Source organism: Strigops habroptila, chromosome 4, assembly GCF_004027225.2.
Source record: "Strigops habroptila isolate Jane chromosome 4, bStrHab1.2.pri, whole genome shotgun sequence".
NCBI lineage: Eukaryota > Metazoa > Chordata > Aves > Psittaciformes > Psittacidae > Strigops > Strigops habroptila.
Window position 1 is genome coordinate 44,680,163 of NC_046358.1, and position 18,386 is coordinate 44,698,548.

The window sequence follows — 18,386 nt, forward strand, 5'->3', positions numbered from 1 at the left end:
GAAACATAGCTTAAATAGAATTATATTATTGCTATAGACTCTTCAAACCGTGGTTCAGAGTAAATTCATGTTGAATGTCAGTTTGGAAGACACTCTTTCTAACCTCATTTTCTTACTTCAAAATACACTTCAATTTAACCTTACACATTGGAGGTATTCAGAATATACATATTGTTTTGCTTCTGATATAATTCAGGATGGTTGCAAGTAGGGAGATTGTTTCATGAGAGTAGTCCCCCAACACTTTTGGTCCTGGGCAAAATTGTTTACTGGAGACAGGACAAAGCAGCGGAGAGAGTGGGAGATGGAAAAGGGACATAACTAACATAAACACACCTGAACAGCACAGAGAGATGACAACTGGGAATTAAATAATTCCTCATTAAGAGAGAAAGCCAGGAAAGGCACAAAAAAATGAGCATGTGTTCAGAATAAACTGTACTAGTAGTCAGACTCTGAGGACATCAATGCGTAAACGTCCCTTGTGCAGCTACTTTTCAGTTTCTCCTGGATGGTATGGTCTGGCTTTCTGCCCTCATGTTCTTACTTATTCATGTTCTGCCCTCATGATCCTTCTGCCCTCTGCTTGTTTGCTTTAAGTAGTAAAGTGAGAACTGCCCTTATAGCGTCAGAATGAGGGACACTTACACTATTTCCCACCAAGTTTTGAGTTTGGTCAGGGAGGGGTACTTTGGAGTAAGATCTGTTTTCTGTATTTTTCATTATGTTACTCTGCTTGTTGAAGTAGCTTGTTTCTGCTTCCTCTGGCTGAGTTTCTGTTGGTTTGGCCACTGACTGTTCTGACTGGTTACTGAAATGAGACTATTAGTAAACATTTGACTTTTTTAAAGCTCTCATTCCTGGAGTAGCTTCCAAATTCACAAAATGCCACACTAAAGGTAAGTGCCCATGTGGGGTTTTTTTCTCCCAAAATGTAAACATATGGATATATTTGCACTATATATGGATAGTGCAAGAGAGTCTCTGAGTGTGTGTATACAAACACATTTGTGTATTACATGCTAGATGCAAAAATTAGTGCAAGCCTGGCCCTCCTGATGACAAAAGAGAGTTCTGCCATTTACTTCAATCAGGCCAGGATTTCATCTATAGCCTCTGAAAAGTAGAATTATTTAAAAGACCAGAAACTTAACATGTCAATTCTTAAGCAATTCTTGGGGGGAGGGGAGCAAGGAAGGGGGGGGGGAGGAAGGGAAAGTCATTAAATAGCTGTTTACTTTTTTTTCCCCCCAATTTAATTTTGGAAGAGTGCAACAAATTTGAGTTGGCATGCTAAAACTGGTTCCAAAATTAGATGCCTACTTCTTATTTGCAAAGTAATTTTTCTGCTCCAGTCCCTACCTGTAAATAAAGCAGAAATATGTTAGAACAGCCAACTAAAGGATATGAAAATATTCGACAAATATTTTGGACAAAATTACTAGATAACACCTTGGCTTTAAATGCTTCTGCAAAATGTAGAAAAATTAAAAAATACAGCACATACTATCACAATGTGTTTTTTCTTCTGTGAATACTGAATGGAAAATACTTGACGTGGAAATTTTTGATGTATTTATCAGATCACAGCTCCCTCTTGTGTAATTCATCATTACTACAGAAAATTAAGTTAAATTGGACAGAGATTGTTTAAACCATGTTATATGATACCCATAAATTTTATTCCTTTACTTTTACTTTTGTAACCAGTGATATTTTAGGTTTGGTAATTTTGTATTTTCATGCAATTTCAATGCCAGGACAGATACTACTACTTACACTAAGGCTGCACTAAAATTGCATTTAGAGGATTACTTTTGCTCAATGACATGATTTTGACATTCCTAATCAAAATCCTGCGGGTTTACTTATGAAAATTCATGTCTAATCTGCTATCTATTATTGCTGCTAGGTCTTTCTTCCACACAACTTTCTCGGGGTTTTTTGTTTGTCTGTTTGCTTGGTTTTTCCCATTTTTATTTTGATGACTTCTGGAAAAACTCTAGCTATTCTCCCTTAATTTACTCGCTAGTTTTTGTGTCCATAAGTGTTCAGATCACCACAATGTGGTTATTATCATGAGTTTAAGCTTTGCGGTTTTCTCTTTCTCTCAGACTCTCTTCAGAACTGGTGAAAGAACACGTATAAAAGAAAAGCTTGAAAGCTTGTGTTTGCTACAGCGTTTATTTTGACTTTACACAGAAAGAATGCATTTCATTAATTTGACTGTTATTAACACATTCCATTACCTTTGGAATGGAAACTTAAAAAATAGTAAAAATAAATGCAGTTCCTCCTGCAACAACACAGTGCAAAACCCCAAATGACCCCCCTGGAGAAGGTGTATGAGAACATAGTATAGGTAAGCATAGGTAAGCAACCCCAAATTTAGAAAGTGCAAACCAACCTGTCGTTAATGGTTTAACTGCCACTTAAATTGTGAATTTTGCCTCTGTCCACCGAAAATGATGAATCATGTCAGATGTATCTGCACAGACCAAAGCTAACGCAGGAGAAAGCAACACCACTGACTACAGCAGTTGTGAAGACCTCCGATCTTTTTTCTATCCCATTACAATCAAGGTTGACACCGCGTATTCATTTCTCCTTTAAGAATTCCGTTTCTTCACAAAACTGCGGTGGTTTACTATTTTAAATTAAAATTCACTGTCAAGCAAACAAACCAACCTTTATTCCCAAGTAAACAACCAAGCTAACCCTAAAACTTGGTAACGCTGGCCTGTGAGTTGCTGGGGGAGAGGGGAAGGAAACGCATCGGCTACCGTGTTTGAGATGCCCTTCCCCTGCCTGCCGCGCATGTTCCGTCCCGGCCGCTGGCTCTCCCCGGCTCCCGCTGCCCAGAGCCCCGGCATCCCCGGCTGCGCTCAGCCGCTCGCTGACGCCTCCCAGCAACCGGCCCCGAGAACTCCCAGCAAACGCCGCGCTGCCGCCACAGCGCCCCAGCACCCGCCGCCTGGACGGAGGGCTTTTAGGTGCCCAGCGCGATCGCCCGAAAGTCTTAATAGCTGAGAGAGACTGAGAAGAAGAGCAGGAATCAGGCGTCGCATGGGCAACCCGGCCCGGCCGTTGGGCGGCGGGGGCCTGATTTCGAATGGCCAGCGCCCCAATCGGAGGCGCGGGCGGGGCGAGGCGCTGGGTTTGAGCCAGGCGGTAACCGGCGGCGCGGGGGTGGAGGGTGGTCGGGCTGCGCTCGACGTCGGGAGGTCGTGATGATGCCGAGCGGGGTGTGAGAGGGTGGGGAGGTGGCGGCGGGCGCTGGGCGCTGGGATGGCGGAGCAGAGGCGAAGGCTGGTGCGGCTGGCGGTGCTGGAGGAGCTGCGGACCTCGTACGGAATCAAGGTGAAGAGTGGGAGCTGCCTGGAGGCGGCCGCGCAGCCGAGAGCGGCGGCTGCGGAGGTAAGAGCAGCTGAGGGGGACGGTGACGCTGCGGTGCCTGGGGAGGATACCCGCTGGCCGGGCAGCGGCGGGGTGGGTGAGCGTGGAGACTTCTGCTGTGTGAGCAAAGCTAACTTGAGCCTGGAAGCTGGCCTTCCGTCCTCGGTGGGCATCGATTCTGGCACCGGGGAAGTTACTGTAACGCTGTTGCTTCTGCTTGCCCCTGATGGGGCATAGCCTTCTCTTGGTGGGGGGGGAAGCGGCTGAATCCCTGCAAGGGGGGAAGTCGGTTTTCCCCCATTTTCCTGAGCAAGCGAATGCTTCAGATGGTCCTAAGGGTGGCCATGTCGTGATTTAGTTAGATAGTGGTTTAGTGATGCTGAATTCCTCCCCCCGCTCCACACACACACACCCGTTTAGGACCTGAATGTTGCGAGGCAGACTGGATGGTGAACGACATGTGTTCCTCTTGTTGATGTAGTTGATAGCCACTTAGACACGCATGCATGCCTCTGATCTGTGCAGGAGCTTTTTACACTTTAGTGTGCTTTATTTCACTCACAATGGAATTTAAATCTTTGTCATTGTATTATTTCTCGGAATACATATCTACTGTTTCTAAAAGCTTTGTGTCTCTTGTTTTTACTTGATTCCTTAGATTTTTGCTTTGAAGGGCTTCATTTTCATAGACTTTTAGTATAAGACATGGCTATATGTATTTTGGTCCAGAGGTCTGTGCTCTGAGGAGTGAAATCTGTCCTGTTACCTTAAATACCTACTTTGAATTTGTTGAAGGGAAAACGTGTGCTTTGTGCCTCAGTACTCTTAATTAAAACTAGACATAACAGATGCCAGTTTATACAGCATTGAAGGCCATTTCAGAAGACTGATTTTCTGGTAGACTAACTTAAAGCATGGATGCTACCACATCCTAACCAAGATCTCTGTGCAACTGATATGGCTCAGAACTGAGCATTCTCACAATGAGCCTTCTGTAAGGCTGAGAAGATGTTACAAAGTGCTGTAGTGACCCTTGGTTCAATGTAAGCCAGGGAAATTGCAAAAACTTGTTTGAGTTGAGTTGTTTGGAAATGCAGAGAGCAATGGTAAAGTAAAAGTCATATCAAGCATGCGGTTCTAGGCTCCCCCTCCCCCGCCCCATTTGAAGGGAAGGTAATAAGAACTGTGAATAATAAATGTATGTGATGATAAAAAATATGTATATAGCTGTCTGTGGTACTTAAATACGGGGAAGAAAATGTATGTTTAAATAGCAGCTGAGCAAGGTAGGCAAAGGTATAGAGTATATTGTTTTGCTGGGTGCATTCTGTTTCTATTGTAAAGGAACAGACAACTTCAAGAACTTAAATCGCTGCTTATGATGTTTCAAACAAAACCTAGTCAAGTGAGGGTATTGGTTACAAGTTTTGAATGTTGCATTACAAGTCACTTGCAATTCTCTATTACGTAATCTTGTAAATACGGGGGCGGGGGGGAACCCAAAACCCAGATGTTATGTCTCTTAGAGTTAGTTTTCTTTTGGTACTTTTTAGTAGCAACTTGGAATACAATGACAATGTTGCTTTTCTTCCCTCATTGAGTTATACTTGTTTTCTGCAGGACAGATAGGCCCACGGTGGCCTAATGGGTTAGTTATTGATTAACTATTTTCTCAACATGGTCAGCACTTTGAATTTCAGGTATAAATGACTAAGAGTTTGCATTCATCTCTGATAACAAGTTGGGTATGATCCCAATCCTCTTCTCTTTGGGGAGGGGCTGGATTGCATGTTCAGCAAATACCAGTAGAAAAGAAGTGGGGCAGAGAAATAAAAGTACAAGTTGTAACATTGAAATGTAGGCTTTTATAACTGTAACAACTGTGCAGTAATCTTGGATAAGCATTTTTTTTAAATGCTGTAGGTGAGCATCAATAGATGTTGAAGAAATTGCTTGTTTTCTAATATGTAACAGATAAGCTGATCTCTTGCTATGAGACAATAGAGTCGTAACAGTTTAAGTACAGATGCTAAATGTTAGAGTTTAGAACAGTTTTCTAGACTATTCTGTTGAGTTTAATCCTCCTTGAATCAGCAATCTTAGATGCATCATCTGAAGGAAAAAACCACCACTTAAAAATGTATTCCAAGTGTGTCGTATTGATTTGTAAGAAAAATAAGATTTAGTCAGTTTAAAAAGGTATGGTGAGATTCCAGAGCAGTCTAATATCCTTACTGATATGGGGACCTTACCTGTAAATGGTCCCCTTGTAAAATAAAAAGTGCAAAACATACTGCAGAAAACCTTTCTTTTCTTTCACTGTAATCTACGGTGTCACCTGTAACAGCATAGGCACAGATAGCTAGAGGAGATAGTTCTTTTCCTGACAATACCTCCTATGTGTCTTATCTGAGAGGCTATTCTTTGTCTGAACTACCCTTCCCTTTGTACTTTGTGGAATACGTGCTTTTCCTGACAGCATGTAGTTGGTAATCCTGTCAACTTTTGAATAACGTTAATTGAATTTTGTGTTTTAGGGTAAGATCTTTGGAGTATCTTTTCATGCGTTACCGCAATCACTTGTGCCAGAATATGGTCATATTCCAAGGTAAATTAACACTTTATATTTAGATTTATGTTTACTTTGTTCTCTTTATAGTATTGAACTCTTGTTAGAAGAGGGAACATATTTTTCCAAGCCTGCTAAAGCTTATGGGAGATATAAGGATAGTTTCAGTTGGAGAAGAAGGGAGGCAGAAGTCACATGGGAATTCAGAGCCACAGCTATCATTCAGTTGTATTTCTTTATACTGCTTGTCATTGGGGGAAAACTATCCTATGTATGTTTTATCCATTTATCATTTAATAGCTTTTCTGGAAAAATATAAACCTTATTCTGAGTGTCAGAACTATGTTACTATGTTACTGTTCTTTCCTCAGCTTTCTTGTTGATTCTTGTAAGTATTTGGAAGAACATGTTCAGACCGAGGGACTCTTCAGAAAGTCTGGATCTCTTGTTCGTTTAAAAGCTTTAAAGGTATTCTCTAAAGCCTTTTTTTTTTTTTTTTTTTCCCCCTTTAAATAAAAAAAAGTAATCTGCATTTCACTTGGTCATCTGCAAGTTTTAGTTTTTGGACTCCAGTCATATTTGAGCTTTAATATTGGAAGTAGACAGGTAATATTACTTGCTTTAGAAATGAGAAGAGCTCTGGTCCAGAAACTGGCAAACTTCACTTTTTCCATTTTTCCGCCCCCCCCACCCCCCGGAATTTTTTCAGCTTTCCAGAAGGCGAGAGTACACTTGTGACTGAACAAACTTGTTGGCAGTTATGCACACTGGATACCATAAAGCTATTTGTTTAGCAGTGTTCTCCCAGAAGAATGGGCACATGTGAAATACGTAAATTAACACATGTGGTCTGACAACATTATCTGGGTCTCTTTGTAGATACTGTAGTTAAGTAAAACATGACAAGGCTGAAACTAAAAAATGGGGAAGATGTGACTGTCTGCTCTGATATGGGCTAGAGGATTAATGCCTGAACTTAGGAATCTTGATGGTATATTGAAGACTTCAAATCGTCTTTCTTATGAACAATTTCAGAGTAAACTGGATCAAGGTGAAAACTGCCTCTCAGCTGCACTGCCATGTGATGTTGCAGGACTTCTTAAACAGTTCTTTAGAGAGCTGCCAGAACCCATCCTTCCACCTCACCTGCAGGAAGGCCTTTTCAAAGCTCAGCAGCTAGGAAATGAGAAGAAAACTGCAACTGTGTTGCTGTCATGTTTGATGGCTGACAGAACGATTGAAGCTTTGAGATACTTTTTCAACTTTCTGAGAACTGTGTCCCTAAGGTCAGTGTAAGAAGAGTCCTTGCAGAGATCTCCCAGTTCCTTTAATGACTTCTCTTTCCAGGCAATTGCTATAACTTTCTGTGAGTGGTTTATGACTTTATCTGCATTCTCTAGAATTCAGTCATCATTTTTTCTTTCATAAATCCAAAGTGTTACCTTAATGAAACTGTATTTTGCTGGAGACTAGGCATTGTTCCATTCTTCCATAGCTGTATTCCTCATACTACTTTGGAAAGCAGAAGGAGTGACTGATAAAATTAACATAATCTAAGTGGTGTCTTGCATTCCCCAGAACTGACCAGGGTCTATAACCTCTTGATTTCAATAATATAGTTGTGTGGTTACTTAGCCTGGTATGCGTAAGTCTACACATATTATTCTCAGTATGTAAGCACTCAAGTGAATGAGTCCACTTTTTTTTTTTTTTTTCCCCAAACTCTATTTGTCTTATTTGGTGTTCTCTCTCTCTCCACTGCTTATGTCCTGATAATTTATGTGAACCCCCAAATTTTTCTTGTTAAGATCAAATGAAAACAGAATGGATAGCAGTAATCTGGCAGTGATTTTCGCTCCCAACCTCTTGCACTCAAATGAAAATGAAAAGATGTCAGCCAGTACAGGAAAAAAAATTCGCTTGCAAGCTGGCGTTGTGCAAACACTTATTGACCATGCAGCAGAAATTGGTAAGATGATAAATGTTTATCAAAATGTCGTTTGACATACTTGTATACAGCTTTTCAACTTTTAAGATAACTTAAAAAAAAAAAAATCTTTCTCAACTAATTCAGGACAAGTACCAGAATTAATCTTGGAAAAGATTCCTGCGATGTTAGGTGTTGATGCCTTTCAATCTACTCCCTCGCTGTGGGGCCATGAAGACAGTGAAAATGAATCTCCTAGTGAATGCAAGAAGAGGAGGCACCAAAGTGTTGGGGGTAGGTATATTGTCTGAAAGTTTCAGCAACTAAAATAAAATTATTTTGAAACTTGAGGTTTGATGATCCTAAGCACATGCTGCTTCCACAAGCAGAATAGAGGCTTGGGAAATTTGTTTGGTTTGATGTAAAATCTATACAAGACCTCAGTAATCTTTACTGTACATTTACTTCAAGTTTATTCTGGTGTGTCTGTTGTCTAACAAGGAAGCTATTTTGCTTGTGTTCAGATTCATGAAGCCAGATTCATGTTCTGGCTTTTTGTGGAGTCCAGATCCTGTTACAGAATACTGATAAAGTAAAGATTTTTTTTTTTTTTTTTTTTTTTTCCTTGCTAGTTTTGAAAATATACTTGGAAACTTAAATATTTATACTTTAAGTCAGATCATGAGAAGGCAAGGATATAAATGGCATGTATGTTTTAAATTGGGATAACTAATTTGTATTTTGAAGCATACCTCTCAATTGGATATTGATACTGTGTTCTCTGATATCTATCTGTATGGTTTGATTTGGGATTCTGGTTTTTTTGGTGTAGGTTTTTTGGTTTTTGTTTTTTCAGTTTAGCTATTCAGTAGTTTCTTTGCTTTGCCGAATATGGCCAGTCAAGTGGTATGTTCTCTGTTCTGCATTTTCTTTGAAGAAATACTATGGAACACATATTCTTGACTTCAAATCCACTATAACACCAATCTCGTATGTATTGCTATAAAAATATCAGTATGTATTTAGCTCATGTGCCTGGAATATTAAACATGACAGCAATTGAAATTAAGGTTTTATTATTGTATATACTTAGCCAAGGCTGATATTTTATTCCACCTCACACCCCCCCCCACACACACCCCCGTGTGTGTGCAATATGCTTTTCCACTCTGAAGAAGGGGCATCATCCTGGAGTCACAAAGTGATAAATATTTGTGAATGTTAAAATTTTGAGGAGAAGCAGTTAAAATCTGTTAATTCTGTGGAATAGGTTCTGGTAGTAGGCAGCTTCTACTCTTTCTCCAGATGTAGTAAAACGTAGTAGTATTACACTTTATTTTTTCACAGCTGAGTTTTTAAACTACCTGATTGCTACTAGACACCATAAATGAAATACCACAGGCTTGTAGTTTGCTAAGCTTTGCTATGAGCTAGGACTGCAGGTTGCAATAGCACTTAATAAAAATACTTCAATTTTATACTTTTAAAAGCAGGGTAGACATAAAACTTCATGCTGGGTAAAACTACTCTGCTGGGTGTAACTTTGCCTTCAAAAAAAATAACACCCCAAAACAAAAACACAGTTCGCAAAGAAGTTGTATGTTCCTTTCATACTTCTGTTCAGGCCTAACGTCAAAGCTTTAAGAGCTTTTCAGCTTCAAGATGACTGTGAGAAAGTCGCTGAGACTTTGAGGAAGACTTGAATGGATACCTGCTAGGTTTACCTAAAAGAAATCACAAGGCATATAATTTTATAATGACCAGTAGAATTTTCTACAAGAAACTTCTATCATCCGTGCATTATTTTTTTTTTTTTTTTTTTTTTTTTATTATTTTTTCTTAAGGAAAATAGAATTTTTCAGCTACTATGAAAGCAATAAACATTTTGGTGAGAAGATCTGGACTATAGTTTTCTTTACATAAAACAAGCATTTAAACTGATTTGTTTTTTCTCTCTGAAAGAATACAAGTTAAACTTGAGCTGAAAATAGAGCAAGACAAACTTCATATTTAAATTTGATTCCTCGGTGTGTCTTGCATTTCAGATATTGTTAGTGGAGCATTGAATAAATTTAAATCTAACAGAACACCCTCCACTACACCGCAACAACACAGCAGCGGTAGGTATTGGTGTATTTGTACTAAATAAAGCCTATGCAGTATCTTCTGGATTTGTCAACTATATTCTACAATTATTTTTTTTTTCAACTGAAGAACTAGAACTTAGTTGAAGTGATTATGTTTAAGTAGTTTAAAACTTTGAATATAGATACATATTTATTGAGGATATTGCATTTACTGTAGTTCTTGGAGCAGCTACAATCACTGCAGCAGTGGGTGCGTGGTTCTAGAATTACAGAACTGAACTTGCACTTTTTATCTAATGCACGCTAAGGCTTCATTGCAGTAGTGCAGCATTTTATCGTTTTGGGAATTTGCCAGGACTGAAATTCTTTCACTTCTGATCTCTCTTAAACTTACATAAGATGGCTATATATCTATATACTTTTTTCCTTACTACATACTTTTTTTTTCCCCTCCATATACCTACATTATGTTATAAATGCGTAGGCCTGGATTTTCCTTGCTGGTACTCTACTTTGCAACGAAACAACAAAATAAAACCAACCCCTAATCTATACTGATTGCTTTGCCTGTTCAAAATGCATGCACTTTGGCTGAGCTTTTGCAATAGTACTCTTTCAGAGTTAAAAAACAAACAAAACAAACCCCTGTTTATATTTTAGTAAGCTCTCAACCTTTTAAGTTGTTATTGCAAATTTGGTTTTCTTAATTTCAGTCCTTTCATCCATGACTCCAGTGGTTCTTACTCCAAGTACCAAACGTAAACTTCCAGCTGACTGCTCTCAGGGCTTGTCCAGCAAGAAGAGACGATCTTTAAAGCATAGCTTTGCTTTTGAGTTGTTACCAAGTAGTATTTTCACCAGCAGCTCAACACCAGCATCAGGTACAGTGCCTTCACTTCTTCCTTGCTGCTTGAAGAGGTTGCTTATGGCTTTTAAATGTACTGCCTTTTGTTCTTGTTAGGCAGTCATTGATAAACTTCACTTAACAGTGCTCCTTGTACTACTTTCTGTCTTAGTAAATAGTCTGTGTTTATGTTCATCACTGACTGTTGTGTTATATGGGTTGAGCTTAAGTGAAATCTATTTCTTGTTTTCTGTTTTATTAATCTCTCAAATCTGCCATCCTCATGTCCTTTTATCTTTTTCAGTCCCTCTGTATCACCTAGGTTATACTCGTGTTTGTGTCTTAGCACACAAATCTATGAAGACTGCCTATGCTTCCAACCTTTGAAAGTTGTAGTCTTCTCTCTCCTAAATACTTAAATAGCTGGTCTTAGCTCTAAGTGAAATGTAATTGTTGCCGTTATAAAAGTTTTTCTTGAATCCAATCATCTCTCATTTTCTCTAGATCCTAAAAAACCTCAATCTACGGGGGGGGGGGGGGGGGGGAATACTTTTGACAATGTTTTAATACCACTTCACTCTACTAGAGTGCTTCCAGGCTTTTCTGCAAATCCTCTTTTATTTTTGTTTGGTTCCTTAATGTGATGCCAACTGAAGTTAGAGTAAAAAGAAACTTCTGGATTGGCTATGTTTGATTTGCCTGAAGATCAGGGTTTGTTTTTCCTCAGTTGAGAATTGCTTTGCTGTATTAAACCGTTTCATGCTCACCATGAAATTCTCATTTCTATGGATAAGCAAACTAAATCAATGACACTTCCTAAAGAGAGAAGTAATGCATCTCTTTCACAAAAAATGTTTAGTAGAACAGCAGTTCTTTCATTTGTTGTTGCTTTAACTGTTCTGGCTAGGTGTGTAAAAAAAAAAAAAAAAAAAAAAAAAAAAAAAAAAAAAAAAAAAACCACACTGCAAATAATAAAACTGAATCTAATTTTTCTTATTGAGCTCTTAAGTTTGGGAAACTGATCTGATGATAACAGTGTGGAAATTTAATTGAGGTAGTAATATCAGTAGCATGCAATTGATTGCAATACAGCTGCTTCTATGGATGCTACAAGCAACAGCTTTGTTTAATATTAAAGAAAAATAGAAGTCAAAATAATTTCAAGCCAGCACTCCACAAAACAAGCAAATAAATCTGTGCTGTTTAAAAACTTATTGTGTTAACTGTGAAGTATTTATCTGAAAAAAGAATGTGACTATTTTAAGATCATGTAAATATGGTTTTGTTCCCGTAGTTCATTTTGAAGCAAGCCCTTGTGTGTGTCTTGAGCCATCACAAATCTCACTGTCTCCTTCAACTGCTGATGAAAATCATCTGTCTAGTACAGGGAATAGAAGAAGTAAAAGACATGCAAGCAAAAAATTATACAGGTAATTTGCCTTAACTCTCAAACTAAAGATAAATTGGAAAGGTAGGTCTAGAGCCCTTGATTAATGATGTGTAAAATCTCAATCTTGCTTGGTGTTCAAAACATACCAAATTTTTATAGTATCTTAAAATCACCAGATCTTCTAATGTGGCAAAATGGAGCTCAAAACAAAAGATCTGGTATAGTAACCTTTTGTGCCTATAAGAAAAGCCTGGCAAGAAGGCAATAGAAGAAGTAGAACTAGAGGAAATAGCCATAAGTAAGTGTCAATATGTCTTCATTGCCTTCCTAAAGAGTTAGTGTCACTTCTTCCCCTCTGTCTTCCCAGGGCTGAATCAGGAAAGACAGGTTGTTTTTCTCCAAAGGTTAGCCGAAAAGAAATGGTTCGTAGGTCGTTACGCTTGAAGTTTGGTTTGGGAAAAAGCAACAGAGAAATGGTAAGTATTCTGCTTCTAACCTAGTTGTCTTGTTACTGTGCAAATTTTAATCCCAAGTTTTGGGCGCTGTAGTTTCAGTAGCAGGAAGGACCTGCTATCAAGGACAAGAAGCTCTGGGTTTAGTTTCATAGTGGTAACTGCTCAGCTTGTTCTAGGTTTGGCTAGGGGAGGGGACACATTGGACAGCTGACCTGAACTGACCAAGGAACTGTTCAATGACAGTGTCATGCTCACCAATAAAACTGGGATGGGGGGAGTGTTGGCAAAGTAGCCGCTACTCGGGGTTTGCTGGGCATTGGTCTAAATGTCATGAGTGACTGCTTTTGTGTCGCTTGTGGGTTTGGTAGTTTGTGGGGGTTTTTTGTTTGATGGAGATCTTTTTGGGAGATAGGGGTGGTTTTGTTTCCCCTGCCCCTTTTGCCTTTCCAGTTTCCTCCATCATGCTGCTGGAGAGTGGAGGGAATGAGCAAGTGGCTGAATGGGAACTTCCTTGCTAGCTGGGATTGATCTGCCACACTTGTGATCAGTTGGTCTCAGTTTCTGGAATTCTAATATTGCAGAGCGTATGCCCAGAATCGCTATGTTCAGAGTGTAGTTAAGCCTACCTTACTGCAGGTGGGTTGTTCCCTACCTAGGTCTACAGAGAATCAAGGGGAGATGAAGTATAGCCAAGAAAAGGCTGCTATGGCTGATTTACATAGCCTTTTCCTTGGAGGTTCCTCTGTAAATGAGATTCCATTACAAGTTTATATGAAAGTAATGAATGCCTTTTGTTTAAGAATATTGTGTCAGGATGTGCAGTTGGTAACAGATCTGAAAATATTGGAAGGCGTCTTGCAAGTCAGCAAGGTTTGGAAAGCAGAACTGAATGTGCAAAAAAAGATGTACTCTTCAGCACGTGTGTCAGTGAAAAATTCCCTAAGAAAGGTAAGCATCTAACAGAATGTGTTAGATGGGGAAAACCTTTATGAATAAAAGTTAGTGGCTTCTGGAGAAAAATGATCAGTTTAGGACAAGCTTGTGTTTCTAGTGTATTTTAGTAGCCCTCTTGTTAAGCAAGATGAGATATGTGATTTCAGTTCTTAATATTACAATCTTTTTTTTCACATCTCTGAAACTTAAAGGAGCAGTAGCATCTTTAAATTCAGTGCTGCCTTGATAATTAAGGTTTTTTAGCAAGAATTTTGCCTATAATCATTACAATCATGAGGTAGTATTCTTAAACACTATGATATTTATTTTAAGGTTCAAAGAATGTGAGCAAGTCAGAAGAAAACTTGCTAAGTCCAAAATGTCACAATAAAGTTGTTCATCGGATGTCGTGGAATAGTCCTACTGTTGCAGATTCTCAGGTGATCAGCAGAAATAAGGGGATTCTGCCAGGACACCCTAAAACGGGAATCAGTTCTTCAGAATCTGTTTTGATATTTGGAAAGCCACCAGTAATTCCAGATGAATTCAAATCCACAGCTGCAAGCAAACAAGACAACAGCTTGCAACTTTGTGAAGAGGAAAGTAATTTGACTGCAGAAACATTGCTGAAAGTTAAGCAAGCTTTCTCTGCATCTGGAAGTAATCTTCACCATTTGAGAGGTGATACAAAGTCTTCCTTCTCAGATGTAGCAGGTGAAACATTAAAGGAAACCTTGTGTGTCAGTGGGATCAGTCCAAAGAAAGAATTGTTAGCTGAAGAAGTTTCTGAACATCTAGCAAATACAAAATCCAGAGAGCTGTCGCACCAATTTAATCAATCTTATGCTGTTGATAAACAGCAATCAAAAAAAGATGAAATTAAACTTTTGGAGAAAAAAAACTTCAAAACTTCTATTGAGATTGAACTTCAGGTCCTGAAGCCAGTTATAAAAAATGCAACAGAACTTCCTGTTCCGCAAGTACTGGCCAGGGAAGACAAGCTGGCTGTTCAGAACAGTTCATCAAAAGATGACTTAAACAAATTGGATACCTTTGGAAGGAAAGAGGAAGTAAAATTAACGCATTCACTAACAGCTGAAAACTGGATGGTAAAAGGCTGTAATGTGGAAGAAGGTACTGCTAAACTTCCTGTGGCTGGACAGCTTCCTACTTCACAGTTGCCCAAATCGCAAAATGAAGTAGGCAACCAATACTTGCAACCTGAAGATTCTGATCAAACTTTAACTAAACCATCAACAGTTTCTGACCATGGAAAGGTTTCTGACCACATACAATGGTTTAACAAGCTTTCATTAAATGATCAGAGTTCTGCAAGCAAAACTAAACCAGCTCTTAAGTTTCAACGTACTCCTGTTAGACAGTCTGTAAGAAGAATTAATTCCTTATTGGAGGCTAACAGACGATCTGTAAGCACTCAGCTGCTTAAAGCGAGTGATGTTGGTTCACCGCTTGTTAAATCTTTGAGCTATGATTCTGCACTATTGTCGTGCACAGAAAAGCCCTCAAAGAATTCTGTGGCTTTGCCACTCAGGAGTGAAAGTACATATGACCAAGTTTGTGTATCTCATAAGCAGCTAGACTTAACATCCAAATCATGTGGCAGGCTGTTAAATCCATCAGACAAGCCTGATGTTTCTGTCAGAACTGCTGGAATCCACGAACAGAAAGCGACTGTTCATCCATCAAAGTCTGTTCTAGAAGATCTAACCAATCACAAAACAGTGAAATCCAGTTTAAAAGTTAATGCAAATATAAATATTCCAGAAAAATCTACAATCGCAAGAGGTGCTCCGGGAAAAGAAAGAGTTTGTTATAGAGGATCTCCAAAGAATCCAATATCTAAAGTGAAACTGCTACCAGCTGCAAAACCTGTAGACTTGTAAGATCAAGTATGATGGTTAATTTGGCTTATTGTAACTTGGTTAACCTTTGGAAAATCTAAATTTGTATGATTATTGTTTTAGCTCTGTATTTTATTTTTTTAACTGTATGAGTCGTAAACTTGTACAAATAACAGTTTATCTTGATGTTTTCTTCATTTACTGAAACTTTTGCAAATGTTACTCAGTTCACCCAAATGAAATTGACATCTAAACCAAAAATAACCTAGTTTTACAAATGTTTTTGTTAGATCCCATACTTGATTATCTCAGCTTCTGAAAACATGCTGCATCTCCCAAAATTTTTGCAGTTTTAGACTAAGTACCAAGTTAAAAAAATGTTGACATTTAAAACAAAGCTAACAGACATGTGAAAGAAAATGTCTTGATGCTTGTGTATTGGTAGTTAAATTTACTGCTTAGTTTTAAGTGTATTGTAGCACTACTTTAAGTTGGACCTTACACCAGCTCTACTTCTTTTGACACAGTGTATTTTTATTTCTATTGGAGTAAATTGGGAGCATATTTTCCTTGTTGAGTAAATCATATTTTGCAATATGTACGCACTGGAGAATTATTGTAACACAGACAAAATAAATGTGTAGTTCATCCAAAAAGTGAAAAGTCTTAAAACTTCATCCAGCAATGTGTTCTGCAATAGGTACCAAGTATTTTCAGTTGTGACCAGTAAAATGTTTTTATCTTAATATGGCAGGATGGTTTTAACTTATTTTTAGAGCAGTAGAATAGTGTTAAGTAGATGGTTCAGAAGCAGACTTTAGATGCTGGTAATGTTGCAAGAGATGGATGTAAGAAGCCATAGTGTATTAAAAGTTGATTTGCACAAGCAAATGTTTACATCTTTTGGAATTAGAACTGTTTGTCATCGGTTGTAAAATTATTTAAGAGTAAACACTTGAAACTGTTCATTAGCTTTCTGTATGTGCGAATTGCTTACTGGCAGAATGTAAGAGTTGAAAGCACTGCATAATTTTGGTTTTAATAAAACCATTGGTGGTGTCTCTTTTCTGAGTCTGTTCTATAATGACTTAGAAATTTAGATTATGTTATTGTATACGGACTGTGGATGTCAAAAAGGAGTAAGTCTGGAAATATTTAGGTCAGAAGTGATTCTGCTCTGGCTCTTTGCATTCATAGTAGATACATGTTGGTAAGTCTCACAGCTAGCAAAAGGTATGGTACAACATAATTTAGCAGGAGTAGGCTTTTAAACTTCTTGTGATATGTTACTGAGCAAGCAAGCAAGTTCTGCTTGTTTGCTTTCTATGCTCTGCCTCCTTCCCCACATATCCACCAACTTCCTAGCCAAATCAGTTCAGCTCAGCAATCTGGTAGAAACCTTCTCCCTCCCTGAGTGATTATTGTCAAGATCTAATTAGGGAAGGGGTCATGAGAGGGTCTTAACAAGGTTGCTTGATATTGTGGTTAAATATTGGAAGCTCCAGTTTCATGAAATAAGGAGCCAGTGTTAATAGCTTGCCACCGTAAAAAAACGCAGCTTCTCCCCATTCTCGGGAGCATGCTGCTACCCTCTGCCTTTCACTGGTGCTGCCAGATCCCTCACTAGGCTGAATGAGGGCACCAGAGCACCACATTTTGTATCATATCACCGCGGTAAATATGGCCCAGCAAAGCAACTGCCAGCTGTCATAGCTGTTGCAAGGAGGTAGAGATGGAAATAGGACAGAAAATGATAAAGGAAGAAAATAAATTCTGAGTCCTGTAATAGTGACTTGTGACATCAATTTATGTTTGCAAGAGCAAGACTTTAGGGGTTTTTCTCTGTTAATATCTACCAAGTATTTTGAAAGCTAAGAAAGATTGTCAAAGGTGAGGCCCTGTTTTTAGAGTTTCTACAGAACAATTCAGGTACACAACCATTATATAAAGTTTATTATGTTTTGGAGGGAGATTAGAAGCACTAAATGGCCAGTGGAGGTCCCTATTGCTTAATCCTGCAAATTTCAGACCTGTATAATGTCCCAGGGACCAGCAAACATTTGAAAGTGTAGTTCATGGATTTGTTGTGGTTTACGGGGTACAATCTCAGCGTTTCTGTAGATAGTTATCCTAAAATGGAATGTGCCACATTCATGTCAGTAGCAGTGAAGCTGTGACATAAAATAGCCTTTAGAAATTACTGTTTTGCCAAGTGCTGTTAAATGACAGACTCCATTTAGCAAGATACTTTTATAGTTGCCTTTTTATTAGCCTCTGCTACGGATGATCTATATAGATTTTCTTAACCTGGAGTCCTCCACCTGCAAGTGCTTGGAGATGGTTGCCATGTTGTTACCTGGTATACCTGCAGTTAGGTAAAGCTATCGTTCTGTGAGTAGACCATTGATCATATTATTCTGGGGAGAGAAATCACAGCAGGAATACGGACAGTCACAGGGATGTGTAATGTCTTATTTCTGTAACCGTCAACACACCACCAACCTTCAGTTTATTTTTAGACTATTGTGTTTAGCTGAAAGGGAAGATCTCTAAGATTCCCCCCAAGGTTTGTGTCATCTCCTCGCTAGACAGGTCCATGCAGCAAGCACACAGCCGGGCAGGTACCGACCAGCGGCTGGTGGGGCCTGGCGGCAGGGGGAAGGTGGGCGAGGGGCTACGGCTGCGCACGGAGGATGCGCGGCCGCGGAGTCGCCGCACACGCAGCGTCGCGCCGGGAGCGGAAGGTGAGCGCGGCGCTCCCCGGGGCGGCGGGGCCCGGGGCGGAGCGGGACGGTCCGGGGGGCTCCTGCAGCTGCTGAGCCACCCTGGGTACTAAGGGAAGCGGGGGAGACACGGCCCAGCTTTCCATGGGCGCTGCTCGGAGGTGCGGGAGGTGCGGGCAGCGGAGCGGCAGCCCTGCTCG

At 39.4% G+C, this 18,386-nt stretch overlaps 2 protein-coding genes across 4 annotated transcripts in view; both read left to right on the top strand.

The window, feature by feature from the left end:
* Positions 1 to 2,841: 2,841 nt before the first annotated feature.
* On the top strand, positions 2,842 to 16,526 carry ARHGAP11A (Rho GTPase activating protein 11A). Of its 2 annotated transcripts, XM_030482341.1 has the most exons (12): positions 2,842 to 3,417; positions 5,934 to 6,004; positions 6,337 to 6,433; positions 7,001 to 7,251; positions 7,774 to 7,934; positions 8,040 to 8,186; positions 9,938 to 10,012; positions 10,693 to 10,860; positions 12,118 to 12,253; positions 12,581 to 12,689; positions 13,469 to 13,616; positions 13,935 to 16,526. In XM_030482341.1, the coding sequence occupies exons 1-12, from the start codon at positions 3,289 to 3,291 to the stop codon at positions 15,503 to 15,505; spliced, it is 3,063 nt and encodes a 1,020-aa protein (XP_030338201.1). In that variant the 5' UTR covers positions 2,842 to 3,288; the 3' UTR covers positions 15,506 to 16,526. The 2 variants fall into 2 exon arrangements, with proteins under 2 accessions (XP_030338201.1, XP_030338202.1); XM_030482342.1 differs by lacking the exon at positions 9,938 to 10,012.
* A 1,081-nt stretch (positions 16,527 to 17,607) lies between these two features.
* SCG5 (secretogranin V) overlaps positions 17,608 to 18,386 on the top strand; it is a 31,186-nt gene continuing 30,407 nt past the window's right edge. The window contains exon 1 of one of the 2 annotated variants that reach the window (XM_030482345.1): positions 17,608 to 18,207. Coding sequence is in view for 1 of the 2 variants with exons in the window: in XM_030482343.1 (XP_030338203.1) it covers positions 18,331 to 18,347 (17 nt within the window). In the remaining variant the exon portion in view is untranslated. Of the gene's footprint in view, positions 18,348 to 18,386 lie in introns of both variants that reach the window. The other variant, XM_030482343.1, reaches the window with a different exon arrangement.